The 21,671-nt window shown below is 38.9% G+C and overlaps 1 protein-coding gene across 4 annotated transcripts in view; it reads left to right on the top strand.

The window, feature by feature from the left end:
- Positions 1-21,671, top strand: part of MBP (myelin basic protein) — a 120,158-nt gene that overhangs the window by 40,010 nt on the left and 58,477 nt on the right. For all 4 annotated transcript variants that reach the window (XM_055704694.1, XM_055704696.1, XM_055704693.1 and 1 more), the window contains exon 3: positions 19,372-19,462. In XM_055704694.1, coding sequence (XP_055560669.1) covers positions 19,372-19,462 — 91 coding nt within the window. The remainder of the gene's footprint in view (positions 1-19,371; positions 19,463-21,671) is intronic.

Here is a 21,671-nt window from a genome sequence, read left to right as displayed (position 1 = left end):
AGGAAATTTTGTTCAATATTGAAAAGGCAGACTCTTGGTCTAAAGTGATTCTGAAGTCCCATGTTGATAGTTACTTAAGTGGCTTGAATAGGCTGTCAGTCAATTCACAAGTAGCCTGTATATGAGAAGGATCAAATATGCAAGTTGATACAATACAGCCTTTTTATTTATTTATTTATTTATTTACTTATTTAGAGTTGATGAATTCTAATCTGTTTTTCTGGGTTTGGGGGTGTTGGGTTTGGGTTTTTGTGTAGGTTTCCTTTTTTGTTTGTTTTGGTGTTCTTTCGGGTTTTTTTCTTTGCATCTGTCATGCTCCACCTGTTTTCTTCAGCCCTGGATCTGTTTTGCACAGCTTTTTTAAGTCACATTTTGACTGTGGCTCTGGTGGTGCCAGTTCTACCTAGAAGTTTCATAGCCAATTGATTATACTACCTCTAGGGGAGAAGGTGAAGAGCTTTGCATAGTCTGTTGTACTTATGTCTGAAGTCTCCACTGCACAGCGTATGAGCAATACCAGAAAGGCTGTCCCAGGTCTAACTTCTTTGAAGTTGTACCTGGTCTTTTTTTATAATGAAATATGAGCAAGAGAGCGGCGGTGGAAACACCTCCTTGTTCATGCACAGGTTTTCTCTCCCCAGTTAAATTCTCTGCCTAGAGAAGCAGTTGCACAGAGCTGATGCAAGTTTGATTTACAGTTTCCTGCATGACTCCATTAAGTCCTGCTTGCCTGTAGAATTGAGGCATGGATTTTAGCCTTCACAACACATATGCAGTAATGTAAAATTCTATTTATGTGCAGAGGGTTACTAAGTAACAGTTGCTGAGGGAAATGCAGTCTTTAACTGCATGACGTCTGTGCACTTAAAATTGCCAGCCAAGTAGTGCATTAACATAGATTTTGCACGTTAATGTAATGGGGTTTGCTGTGGGCTGTGTGTGAGCAAAACCTTGGGGAAAAACAATAGCAGTGTAGTCTGAAGAGCGTCCCTGCAGCACGGTCTTGCAGACAGGAGGTGAAAACCCAGTTTTCCCCTTCTACATAATCTTCTCCGTACCACACCACAGTTACAGACCATGATATATTTGTGTGTGTGTTTGTATTTATAACTATGTCTATCTATAGATAAAAAGGTTACCATGTGTAATCAGTAAGTTTTGCATGTGTATCTTCCTTCAGGGGAAGGAAGGTTGAGCGGCAAACAAACACAAAGGCCTTTGTGACTTGTGGATAGATTGGGTGTTGATAATACAAGAAGAAATTTGCCTTGAGCTGTGTCTCCTGTAGTAACCGTATTTACTTGTAATTTTGCACAGAGGTTATCAGAGGATTTGTTTTTTCTAAGGATTTAGTTTCAAGGAATGTTACTTTGGAAAGGTCATGTGTCTAACCTTGTTATGGAGCTTATGTATTGAAAAATGTTCTCCTTAAGTGATCAACCTTTCCTTTAAACCACAGCTAGTATAACTTAAACTAGACCTTTGAGCTGGAGACCTTTTATATGCTGATGAAAATGAACTGTGGAACTGTCATGAAGTTCTACAGCTTTTAATTCATTTCTCTGTTATAAAGCTCTTTGTCTGCATATACTTGGAAGATGGGGGCGGCGTGGGGTGTGTGTACATGAATAATTATTATGGTGGGAAGGTAACATGACCTCCCTAGCTGTGACTGTTTGTTTTAAACTGGTATGTTAGCCACAGCTTTTCCGCTGGGAAGCTGTCATCTCTGGTGACAGTATTGGCTCCAAGCAAAGTGTCTTTAAAGTCTGTAGAAGCAAAGCAGAACAAGGGGAGAAACGTTGTCAGCACAACTCTTAAGTGTGTATCCGCTTCATCCAACCCTTTTTTTTTTTTGTTGTCTCTATAGAGATAGGGGCTTGTGTGTCTTTTTATCTCAAATGTCAGAGTTGGGAGAACTGAGGTTAAGCCTTTTTACTAATAGTGCCTGCCTTTGTCATGTACTTCAGGAGCTGCTCATCAGTTCCGAACACCTGTAATACAGTCTTTTATAGTCACTTAACTAAAATGGATGCAAAAAATAAACAAAACCTTTTCTGCAAAGTTACTTTCTGGCCAGTTGGCCCCCAGCCAATCCTAGTGAATGGGATTATCACAGTTCAGATGCAAGGCTTTACATTTGCCTTTAACGAACTTCATGAGATTCTTGTCAGTTTATTTCTGTAGCCTGTCAAGGTCCCTCTGAGTAGCAGGTCTGCTTTTTGGTGTAGTGACAAGTCCCCCCAGTTTATTATTACCTGGGTCTTTAGTTAAGGCATTAAATGATATTGGTGTTAGTGATGATCCCTGAGGGATGGGGCTGCTGACTGACAGCCAGTTGGACTTTGTGCTGTTGATCACAATCCTCTGAGCCAGGTGATCCAACTAATTAGCCACACCTTGTATTCCACCTACCCAAACCTTATCTTCTCAGTTTGACTGTAAGGGTAGAGTGGCAGACTGTGGGAGGCTGGCACAGGCCACGCTGAAGTCGAGGGGTATGACATCATGCTTTTCCTCTCCACAGAACCAGTCATTTCATCACAGGAGGCGGTCAGGTTGGTCAGATACAATTTGCCTTTGGTAAATCTGATGAGGCTGTTCCCATGCATCGTCTAGCCATGGAGAACAATTGCTGTTAAAGCTGTTATGTCATCTGCCTTTTAATAAAAAAGATAAAAACAGCTAAGCATTTGAAATGCTGTGTATTAAGTGTGCTTCTCACTTTACCAATGCATTTTTGCTCTTTCGCTGTAGATGCAGAGTTTTCTGTTGAGCACAGAATGTACCCTACCTTTGACAGTCTTTTATACTTGAAATAAAGTATTGCACTTTGGGATAATGGACAAAAAAAAAAAAACCAAACCCAACACCTGGACATGAGGCCTTTTTCTTTCAAGACAAATTGACATAAGGGAGAAGAGATATGAAGTGCACTTTGTAGTTGAATGATGATCCTTCCTTGCTTGCTTGAAACCTTGCTGGAAAGATGGACGCTGGTCACAGATTCACAAAGACTTGACAAATCAATATAGCAGCCTGTGTATGGTAACTCTACAGCACAGACTTGAGTGTTCACAGAAAAAAGGCAATGCTGGCTGGCTAAGTTAAAGGGTTTGTGTGTGTGTTGGGGTTTTTTTAGTTTTATTTTTTAAATAGCTAAAAAAGAGGAAGGATCTGAAAACTAGGCACTGAAGAAAAAGGTGGAGGTTGAAGAAGACAAGTGTTCCTGCCCCAGAGTTTGAGACAGACCCAGGCAATGAATAGACATGCTTGCTGGTAGTGCTTCATTCTCCCCCAAGAGCCTGTGACTTGCACACATGATGACTGTAAATGGTGCAAAAAAAGCAGTTATTTAAATAACTTTTTTTTAACATATAGCTCTTGAATGTAAACATGATACAGATATGCAGATATGCCTTTGTTCCTGCCCCCCGCCCTCCCCCCACCTCTTTTCTTCTCCTGAACGTGTGCAGGGCTTTTAGTAGAACCACATTAATTAATCAAACTGGTAAACTGAGTAATCTTTTTAAATGTCAGTTTCTATTTGCTTTTTGGCTCACTGAGTGATAAGGTGGCTGTTGGCGAGTTGTATTTCTGGTATTACCATTTCTCCTGTCTGTACATGCATGAGTCTTTCATTGTCATCACTTCTGATACTTCTTTATATTGGTAGTAGGGAAGATGGACATTTTTACAGTCCATCTTCTTTATTTTTTCAGTCATTTGGATGTTTCTATTGCTTGATCTTCCTCAGGTTTGGTTTCTTTGTTTGACTTTATATATTTGGAAAATGGTAACTACAGCTGCTTAAAAAATACTGTCTCTGTAAACTGTTCATTTTAAAAGACAACAACAAAACAAAAAGTGCTCCTGAAGAACGGGGTTGTGTGTAGTGCAGATGGCATCTCTCTTATTTAGCGATTAGATTATCTGTTCATGCTTTTCAAAAGGTATGAGAACAGCCTAATGAAACATTATGGAGCATGTATCTTATCATGTTGGACATCTGAAGACAGTTTTGATAAGTGCTTGCTGATTACAGCGGTGTACGTAAATGGAAGCAGTTAGCTCTACAGGAAAACCTCCACCTATTTCCAGGTGAGTAATAGTGTATATTTGCTGATGAATCAGGTGTCACCTGGGACTGAAGAAGCACTGAGTGTGAGATCTGAGTCATTTCCTCGGGCTCTCAAGGTTTATCTTACCACTGGCTTATTATGGTAAGCAGCAATAGTTAACTTGAGGTGACTATTTCTGAAAGTTAGGAATGTGTGAAGTTCTTGATAAATAGGAAGAAAATGTAATATTTTACTTGTACTCATTGAGTATGAAATCACCAAGACATGTTAGAGACTAGCCGCATCATCACTTTTCCAAGGTTTGGATAAACATTATTCAAATTGCATATGTAAGTAACCCCACCTGCACGTTACAGTCTGGACTGCATTGGAGTGTAAGTTGGCTCCAGAGGAGGGTACCAAAATCTGAAAGTGGCAGTGGAACTCCTGTAACAAACCTCTTGGTGGCCTGGTAGCCAGAACTCACTAAGGTCAGGCTCTGAGTGATAGCCCTTACAATGTCTAGAAGCCCCACTGAGATAGAGTGCTCTGATTTGGTTTAAAATATGCCCTTATATACTACATAACTACCTACACATTCTGATATTATGGCTGCTGAATGAAACAATGTATCCTCTATTTTCTTGTAGCTTACTTCTTGCTTTTGAGGGCCTTCATATACCAGTTGTGGGGCAACTTTTGAAATTGGCCTCTGCACTTCATTAACATAGGTAGTGCTTCAGGGTTTGGGGTTTTTTGTTGTTTTCCCCCTCACAGTGGTCGGTAGATTTGAATGCCGATTGAGAGATTTTAAACAGTCTGGACAGTTGCCTGAAAATAAACAATTAAAATGTCATCTGTCTGGACATGTTTGGGTAAACAATTTTGTATTATTTATTTTTTTTAAAAAAAGTTTTTCCTCTGAGACTCTGGTTTTCCCCTGATATGGGAAAGTTCAGCTATTAAACATAACATGCAGGTTAGCATTTCAGCTTGCTAGTTCATATGTTACAATGGTCCAGTTTCTTCTAATCACATTGGTGCAATTGTAATTCTGCACAGTAGTTTTTGTGAGAGTGCTTCTGTATTGACTTAAAGCATGGAGGAAAGCACTCTTCTCTTGTTTTACTTTTAGAAAACAAAATAACAGAATATGGAGCAAAATCATGGGAAGAGATATCTGTTTTTACAGAAATTGTTGACATAATACCAATTACACAGAGGCGGTTGACATTTTGGTTTGAAGGCATTCACCTTTGTGAAAAACTGAGCAGAGTTTAATGGTTTAGGAGAGTTCAGTAGAGCCTCTTGCTTGGAGTCTCTGGAGTTGCAATTCTCACTGTTAGCAGCGTCACAAAATTGTTTGCTTCTGAAGAGACTGTCAGAGAAGAAAATACTAAATTTTGTGCAATGTCAGATTTCCTGTCTCAGCATTCTTGCATGGCGAGTAATCTGTTTGGTAATCTCCAAATCTTGCTGCAGACTTGGAGAGAATATATACAATGTCTGAAGAACAACTGGCTTCCTAATGATTTTCTCTCTAAAAATAATAATGAAGAACAATGATCTTGTATAGTGAATATGACCGTTGTGAAATGGAAGTTACTGTCTCAGTAAGGTTCTGCTCCTCTATTCCTGGTAATGGATGCTGAAATCAAAGCAAGCAGTGAATGGGAGAAGTTTCTATTTGTGTTGGAGATATCACTGTGGAATTTTTTCCTTGCTGTTGGAGTAGATTATTTTTGGTTACCTTTTTTGAGGTTCTCTTGACTTGTGTTGTATTGCTTTAGTGTTAATCAGGTGTATTTTTAGTGTATAGTGTATGTATAGTGTTATTTATTGTATATTTTATGACAGTCTTTCTGGTTCAGTTTAGATAGTTTCTTGAAAACTGACTGACAGCTAGAATATTTCAGAAATCAGTTAATCTTCTCTTTTGATTTTGCATTTTGTGGTTGGTAAGGTAACTAGGGAAAGTGAAAAAGGGATCCTTCTGCTTCTACCTCAGGCAAAATGGTAAATTGATTATAACAGGTGTTCTGAAATTGCTTTCTTAAAAATATTCAGAAAAGTATTGTATACATTTCAGTGTTTATTCTTTGGCTTTAGGGTGACTTTTTTTTCTAAACATGAAAAAATTGTGGATATTGTTCTAGTAAGTAATTTTATTTATGCATCATTGACAACTCTGTATTAGTTAACATTTGGTTTATATGTGAGAGACTTGCAGTGGCCTGCTGAAAGGAAAGTCAGCCAGATTTGGGCCCATAGTTGGACATGAAGTGGACAAATCCCCTGGGATGATACTCTGGCTTTCTGAAAAGGTAGTTGTTCCTGCCATGTAATTTTCATGTCAAAATTTAGCATTTAGCTTTCTGTTCATTCCTGCTAACTGTCTTGCATAAGAATTGAAGTTGCGGAGAGTTCATGGGCAAAGTCTGTCTCTTAAAATGATGAATTTTAAAATGTATTTTAGTGGTAGTTCCAGAGGAATATGTTTGAATATTTATTTACTGGATTTCTTTGAAGGAGGGAAAGCCTTTTAAGCTACAAAAGTGTAAAACGTTTTGCAGGAACGATTATTGATGAACTGGTTCTTTACACTGAGTTGCAGCTTTCTGATTTACTGGAGCAGGGAAAGAAGATGGTACTTCAGGTCATGGTTTTCCTTTGCAACTTTTTGCAGTTCTGTATTCATGTAACTACTACCCAGAACCTCTGACACTGCTTCTTTATCAAAGAAAACCACAATAAATATACCTATTTGCCACCAGAGTTGTTTTAAAAATCTATTTATGCCTGCTGTTGTTTTGGAGCACAATCTACCTGCATATCTCCTTTTAAGAAATAGTTAATGATGAAAAGGTTTAAATCCAAATTCTTACACCACCATATTGTGTTGATATAGAAGTGGGAAAGCTCAATAGTTTCTTAATTTCTTAATTCTGCTTTTGTTCAAGATTTGCAAAGGTCACTAATACTTCTAAGGGTCTTCTTGCTATGTCTTTGGTGAGATATGGGAAAGGGAGGTAACTTCTGATTTTTTTTTTAAGCACATTGAGAACAAACACCTCTGTGTTTTAATAGGTTCTAAAAACTTAACATATACTTCCCAATTGTCCCTCCTTCCTGTCTTTTTAAATCGCAGGTCATTACTTAAACTGCAGATACATTTTTGTGCATGCTTTCTCTCTCTCTCTCTCTCTCACATACTTTCTCGTTTAGGAGAGAGATTTGGATCCATAGTGTTGGTGAGGCTGTTGGGGCTTGTTAAATCCTTGGACTATTACCCCTGTCATCTGCTCTTCCACATGGGCACCCTTGATACCCACAGAGGAGACCTGGAGCCTATCAAGCATGGTTATATGGCTCAGCGGTGGAGGAACAGGGGACATGGAGACCCTGAGTTTTCTCCTTATTCCTCCCAGTTGGGGGTGCAGGGCTTGAAGAATTGGATGGATCCTAGAGGTCAACAACCGGTTGCACAACTTATGTTGACAACAGGCATTTTGTTTTTACAACCATGGAGGCCCTCTCAACCATGGAGGCCCTCTTTCAGGATCAAGGACTGTTCAGAAGAGACTGAATCTAGCTGATGAAGTCTGGCAAAAGCATCTTTACCAACAGGCTGGCCAACCTGGTGAGGAGCGCTTTAAACTAGGAACAATGAGGGACCAAGATGACAACCCACAGACAAGTGAGAAAGTGATAGATGGACTGGATTGGCAAATAAAGGGCACAGGGTGATGTGGCCAAGAGAAACCTTGAAAACAACACAGCAGGGCTGAAGGCAGAAGTTGGTTCCATGGACTATGAAGGAAAATGATACTGATTTTTGCCTAGTGTCTAACATTCATGGTGAGTCTTCTTTAGACTCAAGGTTTCAGTAGTAATAGGACAAATATTAGCATCTAACATCTGTAGCAATTTTTGTATATAGTCTTATAGTGAGGAACTATTTTTGACACATTCGTATCTTGATGAAGCGATCCCTGATAAAATGGTCAATGTCTTTCCTTATCTTCACATATTGATAGTAAAGGTAACACTAATCTAGAATGTGTTAAAGCAAAGAAGTGTCCGTACTTTTGTGCCCATGCTTTCATGGATGGAGCTTTTAATCACCTGTGGTGTTTGCTGGCTGCACTTACTTTTCAAATACAACAGAGCAAATGAGACTGACTGCAGGAAATTATGTCTCTACTCTTGATAGTTACGCTTTCCTGATGACTGTTCTGTGCCGATGACTTAAGTTTCAGTTTCTGAGGTCTTCTACAAAACTATACACTTTTGAAGGGAATAGAGGATTTTGGTTTGGTGGTTGTTTTTTTTTTGTTTTTTTTTTTTATTTGCTTACATGGGAGTTAAAAGGTGTCATGCTAATGTTTTACAATCATGCAATCTATTTTGTGTCTTTATCATCTCCTTGTAACTAAAAAAAAAATTACTTCCATGCCAACTGCATTTCAAAACTCTTACTTGAAAAGAAATCTTTTGAAATTTTGAAAAGGGCAATCATCTGTTGAATATTTTCTAAATGTTACCCTCATAAATCTGGATGCTTGAAAATATTTTCTTTTAAGTGGTGTCTGTGCATTTATTTATGTGGCACATTTACACGACCTGTGATCATTCTGGGAGCACAGAATAATAAAAGTTTCTTTCAGGGTCATGTATTTAATATCGACTGATTTAAATCAAACAGGGAAGTGGAAAAGCGCCTATCATTCAGTTACAAAGTCCATAATTTTCTGTCTCGGGTGGATAGACAGGAGTATTCATAGAAAGACTTCATGCTGTGTCACTGGTGGTGAGTTCATGGTGGCATCCCCCATAACCAAATGTTAAGTAGCAAACCTTGTTTCTGCTGTTAAAACTGGGACAAGAGGAGAGAGAGGCTGTGTGTTGGATTGGATTTGAGAGCTGGTCTGGTTCAGTTCTCTCCCTCTCTCTCCCCTGCTGTTAGGAAGGATTCTTTTTCGCCCCTCTCCCACCCCTTTTTCAGCTCCTTGAGGGGCCAACAAGCATTGGGAGCAGCCCAGCTTGAGGGGATGGTGAAGAGGGAGGACACAGGCCTGGGAATGGGGCAAGGCTGGGGCCATGGTGCAAGTGAGGAACCAAGGCATCTGGGTTAAAATACCTTGCTGCTTTTGAAAGACAAAGGTGTCTTTTTCTCAGCAACCCACCACCCCTCAAAAAACCCCAAACCCTCTTTGTACAAGGTTTAAGAAACGTTTGATGATTTTCTCTTATCACAGTGCAGGAACAAATGCATTGGTCAGTATTGTGGTCAAAATTTTCTTTGAACCTGTGGGTCTTGCAGGTAAATATATTTTAATATCAGACAACTAGGTAAAACTTTACTTAGCTTTGGCCTAGAAATATACTTCACAAAGCTAGAGACTGCCAAATGACCTAAAGCAGTGAAAACAGTCTTCCTTCCAAATCAGTATTTTGGAAAAACTTCCTTCTGAAATTAACTGCTTGGTGTGGAATTTAATTCTTCTTTTAATCCTTGGCAAATAAATGTAAGCATTGGTTTTTAAATGCTGAAAATGACTTGGTGGTTTTTAGGGCGTTGAAGGGATAAAATTTTAAATATAAAGTGTATTTACATAGCAGTTTGTGAGCTTTCTTTCCTCATGAGCTAGAAGCTTGAAAGTGAAAATTAAATTCAAGAAGTTGAAAGTCCATTTTTGGTGTTTCAGGGTGTGTTTCCTACCCATTAAGCTCAAAGGGGATTTGGATTAGTCTAGTATTTCACTGTGAGTAATATAGTGAGAAAGTCCTTTAAAGCTGTCTACCCTTTTTATACTTTTTTTTTTTCTTGTAGTACCCTCTTAGTACAGAGCTAGTAGTAAAAAGATAGACATTGAGTAAAGCCAGTCTTCAACCACGTATAGAAATGACCCACATACATGCTGGCATGTTTATTTTACATGCTGAAGGACTGGTTCTTGCACGTGCTGAAATTAAGAATGAAATACCAGAAGGGAAATTCTAGCCTCCCTGCAATCTGGTTTGCTGCTGGGGAAGTGGGCAAAGCTAAACTGTTGTTGGGTGCCCAGTTCCTTCTCTGTGTGGTAGTTGTGCTTCAGCTCTTTGTAGCCCACAGTCACATGTGTTCCACTTGGTTTCTGCAGGCCTGTGGAGTCAACACTTTGTACTGACAAGGGAAGCCTTATGTGTTTCCCCTTACCAAAGGTAGTGCTGGCTGCAGAATCAGGATGTCTGCTGTGTTGGGTTTTTGTCAAAAATACCTGTCCACTGTCAGCTGGAGTACTGCAGAAGCCAGAAAGTTTTCACAGCAGGTGGCCCAGAAAAGGTGTTTTGTTGCCTGTAAGGTGGCAGACTGGCTTGTTTCTAATAATCTTGAATCATTCTTAGCTTGATGCTTTCACAGTAAGTATTTCCGAGATGCTCTGTAATAACTTTCATTTTGGAATAATTTCACTCAAAATACCTTCTAGGTAATGGAAGGAAAAATGAAGAAAAATATTTAACTGAATATTTGATATTGGTTTTACTCATTTAAGGCACACTTGAGTATCTTCTTGTTCCTGGGCCACTGCAAGCATCCTTTTGTGTGATGAAGCAGCTTTGGACTTTGCTTCAGGTGTCTGAAAAAAATTTATTTTTTTTAGAACTCTTCCATAAGCAGCAGGCAAATGCACCATCATACAGCCAGTGCTTGGTAGGAGTCTGGGAAAGGGCTGTAGTTTCTCCTCTGAGTATCATGACATCATGTAACTTCAGAACTGAGTCATGGTTTGGAATCGTGAAATCTCCCAGACATACTCCTTTGTGACCAGCTATTTCTAGGTTGCCCCCAGGGAAGCGTTTGAAGAGCTTTTTCAGTGCCTTTGCTTTCTTTGCTGTTTAGTGCTGCTTTGTAAAAGTGCACACATGCCGCTGTGCAGCCCAGCACCCTGTGGAAACCCTCGCAGCGTTGCTTTGAGGCAGATTTGTAGTGCTGCTGAGTGCCATGCTGTACTGTTCATTACGGTGTGCTCCCCACAGAGAGCTGCCATCTCTTTTACCTCTTCTCTCATCCTGCTGGTAGAAGAGGCAAATCAACTGGTTTACTGCCATAGACCCCTAAGGAGCATTCAGGGCTGAGGATCTCTGATAATTCAGGCAGTGGAGTGTGTTTTGCTTTTTATCCATTACAAACTGCCAAACTCAAACCAGCAATATAAGAAGTGCAATGTACAATGCTGAAAGGCAACTTTTTCCTGAAAAAAGCTCAAAATATTTGTAATCCTTTCTCCATGACTAGTGGATTGTTATTTGCACTTTTTGAAATGGTCATAGTTTTGGGTTTTTTTTTCCCTATTAACTATTTTGTATCATTCTCGAACTAGTTGCTAGTTTTTTGCATCTCTTGTGCTTTTAGCATAGATTGAGTGAGTATTCAGATGCTTAGAGATGACCTTTTTTTATCTTTTTCTGGTATATCAGATATAGGAATTATTTTCATCTTTTTCAATGTGCTAGAATATAGAAATGGTTTCATTAGCAGAAGGAAACAGGATTGCTTTTGTATGCTTTTTTTATTATTACACTTCAGAAAGACCTCCAGTGGTGGCATTTGAAAATTATTACTCTGCTGGGTTTAGACACTGCCATTGTTCAATGTATTTATGAAGCCCTTTAGGAGATGCACTGAGACTTGAGGCTGCAGCATCAACATTGTGTTTATGACTTAAACCACATTCGAGAGTGAATTATTTGTAGTTGTTCAACACGTGGCTAAAATGAGTGCTTAAAGGAAAGTAAATTAGCGAACACTCAGTCTAGATAGGATAAAGGTGATGAATGGACTGTGAAAGCATTAGTATTAGTAGCTGTCACTCTTGAGACTGTTCTGGAAATCTGCTTAAACACCTTTTGTAAAAGAGATTTGCTATTGTGTTTGATGTCAAATGTACTTATTTTTGGGTTTGTTCATTGAGTGTTGTTATGGTTCCTCTTTGATTCATGAGGTCAAGAGCTGCATCCATCAATGTGCCTGCCAGATAACTGTTTGCAGTGGCACTGTAGAAAAACTGTCTGGGTTCAAAGCAGGCAGTGTGTGTACTTTAATAACTTCAGTTTCAGGTCAAGTGTTCTGGAGGCTGTCAAAACTCTGTGTGTTCCCAAGTGTAGTTTTTGGTCCTTATATTGATATTCACTGTTCTGTATTGTGTGTGCCACTGCGCTGCTGTAACAGCTGAGGTGGTGGTCGTTGTGCTGCTCTGTGGGACCAGGGTGGGATTTGTAGAGGAAACAAGTCATAGCTCTGTCCATACTTGTTTGAATTTCAGGTGATGCAGGTTTCCTGTGTACGGTTTCAGGATTAATGTGCACAGAGCAAAAGTCATATGACTGGATTCTTGCTTCAAATTGAAAATATTGACCCGTAGTGTATTTTTGTGTCTTAAGTAATTTTGCAAATTCCTTGCCGTTTTATGAGAATTCCTGATTCTGGCAGTGTCTTGGAGTACCTACAGAATAACAGGTCACTCACATAGCTTTTCTTCTCCCTCAGCCCCTATGTATAGGGGACATGAGTTTGGGTTTGTTGGGGTTTTTTTCAGTTCATGGTACTCATGGGAAAACCTTGATTCTTGCACAGGGTTGTCTGTCCTGGTTTTTATTTTTTTGTTTTGTTTTCCAAATGAACTCTGTCATTTTAGCACCTTTCTCCCAAATGTGATTAGCCTTTGTCAGTAGTATGGACACAGCAATGGGATCACTTGCGCTCCCTCCTCAGCACTGGGGGAATCCCTTATGGACTAGTGAAAGCTGACTAGCGGCATACTGTGGATCCATTAGTTGTCTCTATCTGTTATGTTCTGAAGGGAAGAAATTTTAGTTCAGTTATTAAATATGAGAACCCCATTGTGGTCATGAACCTTTTCTGAAAATGAAACAGAATTGCTATAAAGGCAAGATATCCTGTGTATTAACCCAATTTGTAAGAACGTCACGAACAGAAGTAGTTTTTAAATGCCTCTCATAAATGGAGGGAAACATATAGCAAAATAGTGTGGAACTGGTAATGGGAAATGTAGCAAATTTTTGAGTTGAAATTCAGTGTTTTGTACTACAACCCCTCAGTATCTAAAGGTTTTAAAAATAGACTGAATGCATTTCTTCAAAGACCCAGATAATGTGTTTGAAGCATCTCTAAACCTTTTTCAAAGGGCCTTTGTCTGCCTTAAGGGTTAGTGATGGGATCCTTTTGTTTGAAACTTCTTTTGAAATCCTCCATCGATGACATTAGCAGCAGTGGGACTGTACTGTTGGAACTGAGAGGAACAGAAAACTGTCCTTGGAAAACTCTAGTCCTCTCTCTTTCCATCACTGTCATTTTTTCCATTCTTTTACCTTAAATAAGATTTTGACATGTGCACAGGAACGTGAGACTAATTACTCTTTATATAGAAGTTACTGAGTAGATGATATTTTGAGTTCCATTTTAGAGACTGAATGTAAAGAATCTGTAGAAGTGAAAATTAAACTGAGAATATGCGGTATACCAGAAAACTGGAGATTATTCTGATTAGCTTGCTGTTTAAAGGAGTTATTTCATTTATCTGAAAATTAATGGGAAAATTTCAATCCTTTTCATGACTGCTGGGGACTGAAGAACTGATAGAGGAGTTCCTGGAACATTTGCAAGAGCTTGAAGCTGTAAAGATGAACTAAGCTTCAGTCTGGCATAACCCTATTCTGAATTACAGCAGTAGACTTGCTCAGGGAGTACAGATAACTGCTATGGCATTGCTAAAATTCACCATTCACATTCTGTGCAAGAAGCCTGGTGCTTGCTAGTATGAATTTCTGTATTATTGGAAAGGGGGTTGGAAAATCTCCACAATTTAAGAGGAATTAATGGATGATTTCAGGAAGATGCTTGAAGATACTCATTAATGCAGGTCCAAGAGATTTCTGCCCACCTGAATAGGCCCAGCTGCTATTTCATGAGTTCTTGCTGCTAATAAGGGTTGTTCACAACATCTCATCTGTTTGTGTTACGCTCTGCCTGTAAAACTCCTCACAATGGATGTGAGCTAAAAACTTTGAGGTTGATAGAGGTCTCTGAAAAGAAAATAACAAGGAATTTCTCCAGCTTTCATGAAAGCAACGCTGTTAGTACTTAATCTGGAGATGCAGAATACAAAAGCAACAAAGAATATGATCACTGTTAGAATGACATACATCCTGTCCTTACGATTGCAGCAGTATTTGGTATGTAGAGAAACACTCACGCATTTGGTGGACTTAGCGATACATGACCCTCAGTCATGTTACTGTCACATTTCTGAAGGAGCACATATCCATGACTTACAGATTTTTCTTAATTTTTTTTTCCTCTGAAACTCTGTGAAAGTTCAGTTATGTCTGAGAAGAGGCAACACATACAATGTCCTTAAGGTGAACTAGAACGTGAACATCATACACACATTTTGTGAATATTAAATGAAAGGTAGCCTTGCATGATAGAATTTAGGTGAATATCACTGCTGAGGTGGAAGTTCAGGAATGTTTTGCAGAGTTCTTCAGCCAAGTCTGGAGTTGCGTGATCTACTGCTATGGATACAGTTTAGATTGTCAAGATTGTTACTGCCTACAACAATTTACCCTTTTTCTGTTACTCAAAATGGAGGTTTATTGCAAGTCAGATCTGGTTTTATACACTAGAAACTCTTGTCTGTCTTTTGAGGTGGTGTCTGTTGCTTGTCTTAATTTTGTAAATGTAGCATAGAGAAAGAATCAAGTGTTTTACCGTGCCCCCAATTCTGCTAGGTGTTGTGGACTTAAGTGCAGGGAAGATAACATGCTATGGATAGGAAGGAATGAACAAATGAGAATGAGAGAAGGAACTGGAGAAATGGCTGTGTGGCCAAAGCTGCAGTTCATGCGCTCATGCTCTGTGTTGTTTTGCTGCAATTAGAACTTCTGATGTCAGTGTGGCACTTTTCTGAAGAAAAAAAAAAAAAAAAAGAAAGAAATTTCAGTCTGTTCTCATTTGTGCCATTGGGATGGAGCTAAACATACTAGCTAAGTATGTAAGAAAGCAGAGTAGATTGTATAAGGTAGGAATGACAGCACAGACGAGTCTCTGCTTCACCTTGGATTTATTTAATTCTGTTTAATTTATTTAATTTTAGACATAACAAGCCTTGAATAATTGGTTTCTGATGAGAAGTTTTGACTTTTCTGTGTGTTTTTGTCATTTGCAAAATGAAGTAATTGAGTAGCAGTCTTATGGTTAAAGGAAAAGAAATAATCCTTTCCTAACTAGTATGCAAAAATGACAAGGTAGTTAAAAAGCTGGCTTGAATGCTCCGGAGTACAACTTTCCATTTCCAAGTCCTATGTTTTCTTGAGGACATAGCTACTACAGTAGATGTGATATGCTTCACGGCACTTTTCAGCCTCGCCTGGTACTGTGGTGCCTGCAGAATACAGCTCGTTGTAACTCAGCATTTCTTAGTATTTCCCATTAGGTAAAGATCATCTAAATAGGACTGATAGCAGCAAAATACAAACAGCCTTGCTTCTTGCACTAGTGGTGTATATACAGTCAAAGCATGATTTTTGATATTGCTATTCATTTGTTGCAAATATTTTGATAGCTACCTGTTTGTATATTTACCTATCAAAGTTTTTAAAATGTTGTGTAACGTGGAGACTGTGGTGCTCACTTGGTGGATAATGAGGAAACAGGTGAACTGAATCACAAGGCATTGGTGAGCAGCTACAATGGGAAGCTGGGCCAAAAGTGTCTTGTAAAACTGGCAGATTACAATGCAATTTCTAATTTTTATCAGGGCTGAGTGAAGAGCAGCTATATATGTACATATTCACGTAGACACAGTTGCAGTATATGTGCGCATCTTGTTTTGTAACTACTTTATGAAATGATAGAAATATTTCTATTCTGTGGCCAGCTGTTACCATGAAGTAGGTGCTGGCATGCTACTTTAGTGTTGCATGGTATTTTGGAACACGAGTGGCCCAATTCATGTAAGAAATGTAACTCCAGTTTGCTTTGATTGTGATCTTGGTGCTCAGTGGTTTCTCTCCCAATGTCAGAACACCTGCAGGATGGGGGACGTTCTCCTCACTTGTTCTGAAGTACAGGTTGGAGGCCCTAGCTCAGAAGAGGGTCTAAGAACATTGAGAAAGCCTGTCTCATGTCAGGAAACTTGACTTGAGTTCCAGTTTATATGCTAATTTGTGGTGATCGAGGAAATGTTTTTTGGGGAGAGTGAGGGAGGATTTTTTTATTTAGGCCTATGTAATAATTGTTTCATGCTAAAATCAGGTGTAATCTATAGTTCTTAGGAACTGATGCTGTAAAATAAAACTATTTTGCCTATCACTTCTGAAATCGCACAGAGTCGTCGACCTGAAAGTAAGAGCTAGATAGAATTACATTTACTATGTTATGTACAAAGGGCCTTTATTGTATAACCACCCACAAGCACTTTATAACTGCAGGTAAAGAATCTCTCCTGGCACAGTGTGAGGGAATGTAGCTTTACTTCTGTTTATTGGTTGGAAGGATAGACACACTTATAATTTTTAGGACACTGGAAAACAGAATTAAGCAACTGGCTAAATCTTGTATTTTAAAATGCTCTTTCATAATGTAACTTGTTTTAGAGGATGTGGATCATTGTTCTTTTCAAGTGATCTTTCTTGTATTGTTTTTGTTAATACAGATATTAAGTATGCCGGTAATCATGTGTCATGTAAATTTTTAGTGCAAATAATAAGGAAATCTTTTTAAAGTTTGCATTTTGTTAAGAAGCCATGCCAAGTAAATTTATATCCAGCCGTGCACTGCCATGTTTTAGGCTGATGCCACACAACTTTTCCTGTCAGTATCTCAGAGCTGACATTTGTCAACATCAACATTGTGGCTTATCCAGGGAGCAGACAGCATAGCTTCTGTGCAGTTCTTCCCAGTGATTTAACTCGAATCAGAGTATGTCAGGGCTCTGTCTTTCTAATTTCCCTGAGACTGCCAAAAAACATGTTTTTAAAGTAAGGGATGCAGACAGCTTCCTAGTAAGGATTTGGATTGACAACTTGTTTTATAGACACCTCTGAGTATCTGTTGGGTAGTGTTTTGTTGCTGTTGCTCTTAATGCCTTTGCAGCAGGTGTCAGACTTCCAGCTGTTTCCAAAGAGGAACAGCAATCCCTCTCCTCATGCGCCACCAGCTTCACCATATGCTAAATACAATGGAATATATTTGAAAATGGAGCTAACAGGCACTATCTTTGCAAAACCTAGATGAATAGTTCTGATCAGTTCAGCTGTTCCCATCATCTGGGAAAGCCCTGAAACTGGTTTGATCATCTAATTGTATGAATTGTGTGTCATCCATCATGGCACAATTTTTAGTGGCGTTTTGCTTTGGGATTGGCTTATTCTGCTGTAGCAGGTGTTGTCTTTCCTTTTTTTCAGTGTTCAGGGCTGTTCTCCATCTCTTTCTACAAAGATGTAGTTGAGTTGCTTCTCACTATAGAGCAACTAAAATAGGTTGGTGAACCTGACCGCAACATGCAGCTTACTGAATCTCAGTGGCCTCTACATTCAAGTGGCTCTGTAAACCAGTACAGATGCTGTAGACTTTAGTATGTGTCCTACTGGGTGTGTGGAGAGCACCTAACACACTGCAAACTGGGTGGATCCACAACTTACAAATCATATCTGTGGGGACAAGGCTTAAGTAGTTGTGCTGATGACAAAGTTGTTTACCGAAAGCAAGTTGTCTCCCAGTATAGCCACTGCTGATTTCTGACTGGGTCCCTCCATCTTCCCAAGGGACACTAGTTAACCCAAACTGAGGTGAGCATCTGCTAAAACTGTCTTGTCTCCTCAGCTTTGAGAGATAGATAGCTGATGGGTTTTCTGCATGGGATGCTCGGGTTGGTGCCTTGAGGCAGTGCAGAATCCTTTCTTTTCTGCAGGTGTTTCTTCCTCTGAAACAGTTTCTCCTTTCTTTCCTGTTCTCTCTGCTTTCTCTAATTCTTGTCTGCTGCTGGGTGACACCAGTAGGCTCCTAGGTCTGTCTGTCTTTCATTTTTTTTCTTAACAAAGCTTACTGTCTTTCTTCAAAGTCTCTTGAGTTCATGTGCCTTAAGTTTGTACTCCTCTATTCTGTAGGGAGGTTGATAGACTTAACTTACCTGTCATTTTTTATCTTCTATATGGTTGTTAAAAAGGGGAAATAAGAGACCACTTTACGAAGAGACCAGTTTGGAAGTGTGCTATGTTTCTGAGGGCAGAGCTGGTAATTTTCATGGAAAGATTGTATAGCAACATTTTCAAAACCTAAGTCAGAATTTATACATTGTACAAAGGTGATTGCTCCAAAACATCACACAAAGTCTTCTGAATGAGTATGTACTTGAACAGAATGATATCTGTCCTTTAAAAAGCATAGGCATACTGCATTTCTTTTTTTTTCTTCCTCAACTCTTAGTCCAGTAATGTTTAATATTGCATCAGTCACTTCATATCCATTGCTCAACAGTTGACTGCATGTGAAGTTTACTGTGTGCATTGCTGCAAGCATGCATGTACATTTCTCTTGAGTATCAAACTAAAATGTTTTGAAAACATCAGTTTGTTTATTTTTTTAGTAGCAATGTAAATATTTAAAACTCAGGGTTTCACAGGGTATGCTTTCTTCAGTCTTTTCTAGGTAGGGAGTGAAATGCTTTGACTTCTGGCAATTTAAGTGTTGAAACTGTTGACTTACCTCTGGGCCCTGTCTAACACCAGGTAGCTATTTGGCAGGTTTGTCTCAGAAAGAGAGAAGTACATGAGTTGGTTGAAGACTTGAAGATGGCTGCTTCTAAGCAATCTCTAGCTCACTTATCTTTGCTCTGTAAGGAGAAATATTTGTGCACTATCTTCTGATCTCTTGGTTCACTAAGTAAACAATGGAAGATGTCAATAGAAAGAAAAGGAAATATGAGGAGGAAAGGTGGAAACTTACAAGTTTTGACATGGTTTTTAAGATCTATCTCATTTAGATAGGGCTTTTCTAGCCCTCTTCTTATGTCCTCTAGTGAGTTTGAAACGGATTCAGAACCCCCCAAAATCTGTGTTTTCTGAGAGTATTTCCCTTTGATATTTTGCAAAACCACACATATATATAGATATCAAAACCCTCTGTGTTAATGATTCTGTATTCATTAAGAATGTAATGTGTGCATAATTAGAGAAATTTGAAGAATGTTTCTATTTGATAATTATTAAAAAAAAACCCTAATCTGAAAAGCTGTTTGTTTTACAGAATGCTGAAGTCAAGGTGGAGGAAGCAGCTAAAGAAAGTCCAAAAGCAGCCAGACTAACACAGCAGTCTTCAGAGGATAATGAAGTATTTGGTGAGTTACTTGGACATCTGGAAAATGTTATTTGATCTGTTAGTTCAGAAAAGAGAATTCCCACAAAATTCTTGTGATCTGCTTAATGTTGGTGTATAGCATTTGAGTGTGGGCCATACAGTTCCACAGAGACCTAGAAAGGTAGAGGAGAGGACCATGAAGAAAACAAATGGGGACCAAAGGTCTAAAATAAATCATCTCTGAAGAAGGACTTGCTGTTGGTTACCACAGAGAAGAAAGACTGAGTGCAAGTGTTCGATAAAATTAAAGATGTATGCAGTAAGAGGGAAAATAAACTTTTCTCAGTCCGTAATGGCTAGGACAAAGAGTGAATTCTTTAAATAGGAGAAAGAAAGATATGGTTAAATGTTGGGAAGGGGAATCCTAAAACAAATACTAAAATGTGGGGATGCATCATCTGGAAAGTGTGAAGATTCATCATTGTGGGCCTGTAAAAAAACAGGTTACACAACAGTCTAAACTGACGTAATGTAGTTCATCTTGTTGCAGACAGATAGACTAGATGACCTTTTAAGATACTTGGAGGCCTAGATTTTAAATAAACTCATTGTGATAGTTTTCTGTGAATCCCCCTCTGCCTATAGGTTTTGCTGGTAGTTTTATTATTTGATCTGAAATCTGTATTTGGCCTTTTCTTCTGCATTAAGATCTGGAAAATGGGCAGGGAAACCTTATAACTTTGTTGATTTTATGCTAGTAGAACTCCAATAAAAAAGCAATAGTCTAACATTAATGCAGGAGGGGTGAGGGCAAGACTGAAAGTTTATCAGTTGGTATAGTATTGTTTCCATGTATTTATTATGTTCTAGAATGGAAGCTCAATGTCTGTGGAAGACATGTGGATTTTATTAAGGCTGACTAGCTTGAAAACTTTTGGATGAGTCAAATATTTTTGAATACAGTAAAGATTTTTTTTTATTTTAAGGTACAAAAGGAATGGAGTATGAATAATTAAATCCTTCTTACTATAGATGGAAACAATGCTTGTGATCATTTAAACTAGTTTCAAATCAGCTTTCCTCAATGAGATAGTGTAGAGTGATTGGCACGTGAACCTGAATTCCTGGTGTGGATGATTCCAACACTGATCATATAATGCCAGTGTCTCAAGAATCCACAAGTGGACTTAAGAACTAGGTTTCAATTTCATTAATTCAGTAGTGAAGCTGTTACCTAATTTGCTCTACGACTGCTCCACTGGTTATTTGCATAGATCCAGTAGATCCAGTGTTACTGTTTATAGAGCCCCACAGCACTGTGTAATGTGCAGCTCAAAGCGTGTAATTTCCCAGTTCAGATCTCTGGTTTTCTTTCTGTGAGAAGGATGTAGACAGCAAAGCAAGGAGACCTCTGTCTGCCTCTTTCTACCAGAGAAATCTCAGGCTTTTAAACCTTCTCTGGTCTGTTCCCTAGCCCCATGTACCAGTGAGCTAAACCAGTAGTCAAGCCTGTGGTCCGTATGGGGACTGGGAACTTAAAAATGGGAATTAAAAACACTGAAGTTCACTGTTGGTAGGCTTAAAATCACCATCCTGTGATCCATACCCTCACTATAAATTCTTGTACTCATTTAAGAAGGTTGACATGCAGTGTACTGCATGTTCTTTAAAGCTAATGATTTACTAACAGATTGCTAAATATTTCCATGTTCCAAATCTGTAACTGAACTGCTTATCTAAGGTAAGCCAATGATCAGCCTTTGATAACTTGATGTTACAAGGAGGAAAATTTCTTTCCAACTCAAAACCACTCAGACTTTAGGGTCTTAAATCAACCCTTTTACCACTTTACAAATGAAAGTCTGGTTTGTTTGTTGTTTTTAAGATTAGGTCAAAATGGGGTGAAAAAAAAAAGGAAACATGGTGTAAATGGAGTCTGTAATCTTCTTTTTCACCCTGGTCAAGTGAGGAAATCAAAGTGGATTGAAGGTGCAAATGAAACCACCTTAGTGTGAGACTCCCTGAGAGTCGGGGAAAAAATTTTGGCAGATAACAAATTTCATGGCTCTGAGAATGATGCTGTTGTAGGTACTTGCCTTTCCCTGCAGTTGTGGGCAATTTCTTAAGATGCTCAAATCCATCTTATAGGGGATAAATAGTAAGCTTGAAACAGTTTTCCCTAGGTGAGTTATTTGCTGTCCTGTGACTTCAGTGATTAGATTACAGACCCTGCTCAGTTATTCTCCCTC

This window comes from Falco cherrug, chromosome 3 (genome assembly GCF_023634085.1).
Source record: "Falco cherrug isolate bFalChe1 chromosome 3, bFalChe1.pri, whole genome shotgun sequence".
Classification (NCBI taxonomy): Eukaryota; Metazoa; Chordata; class Aves; order Falconiformes; family Falconidae; genus Falco; species Falco cherrug.
This window is presented reverse-complemented; position numbering and strand designations above follow the sequence as displayed.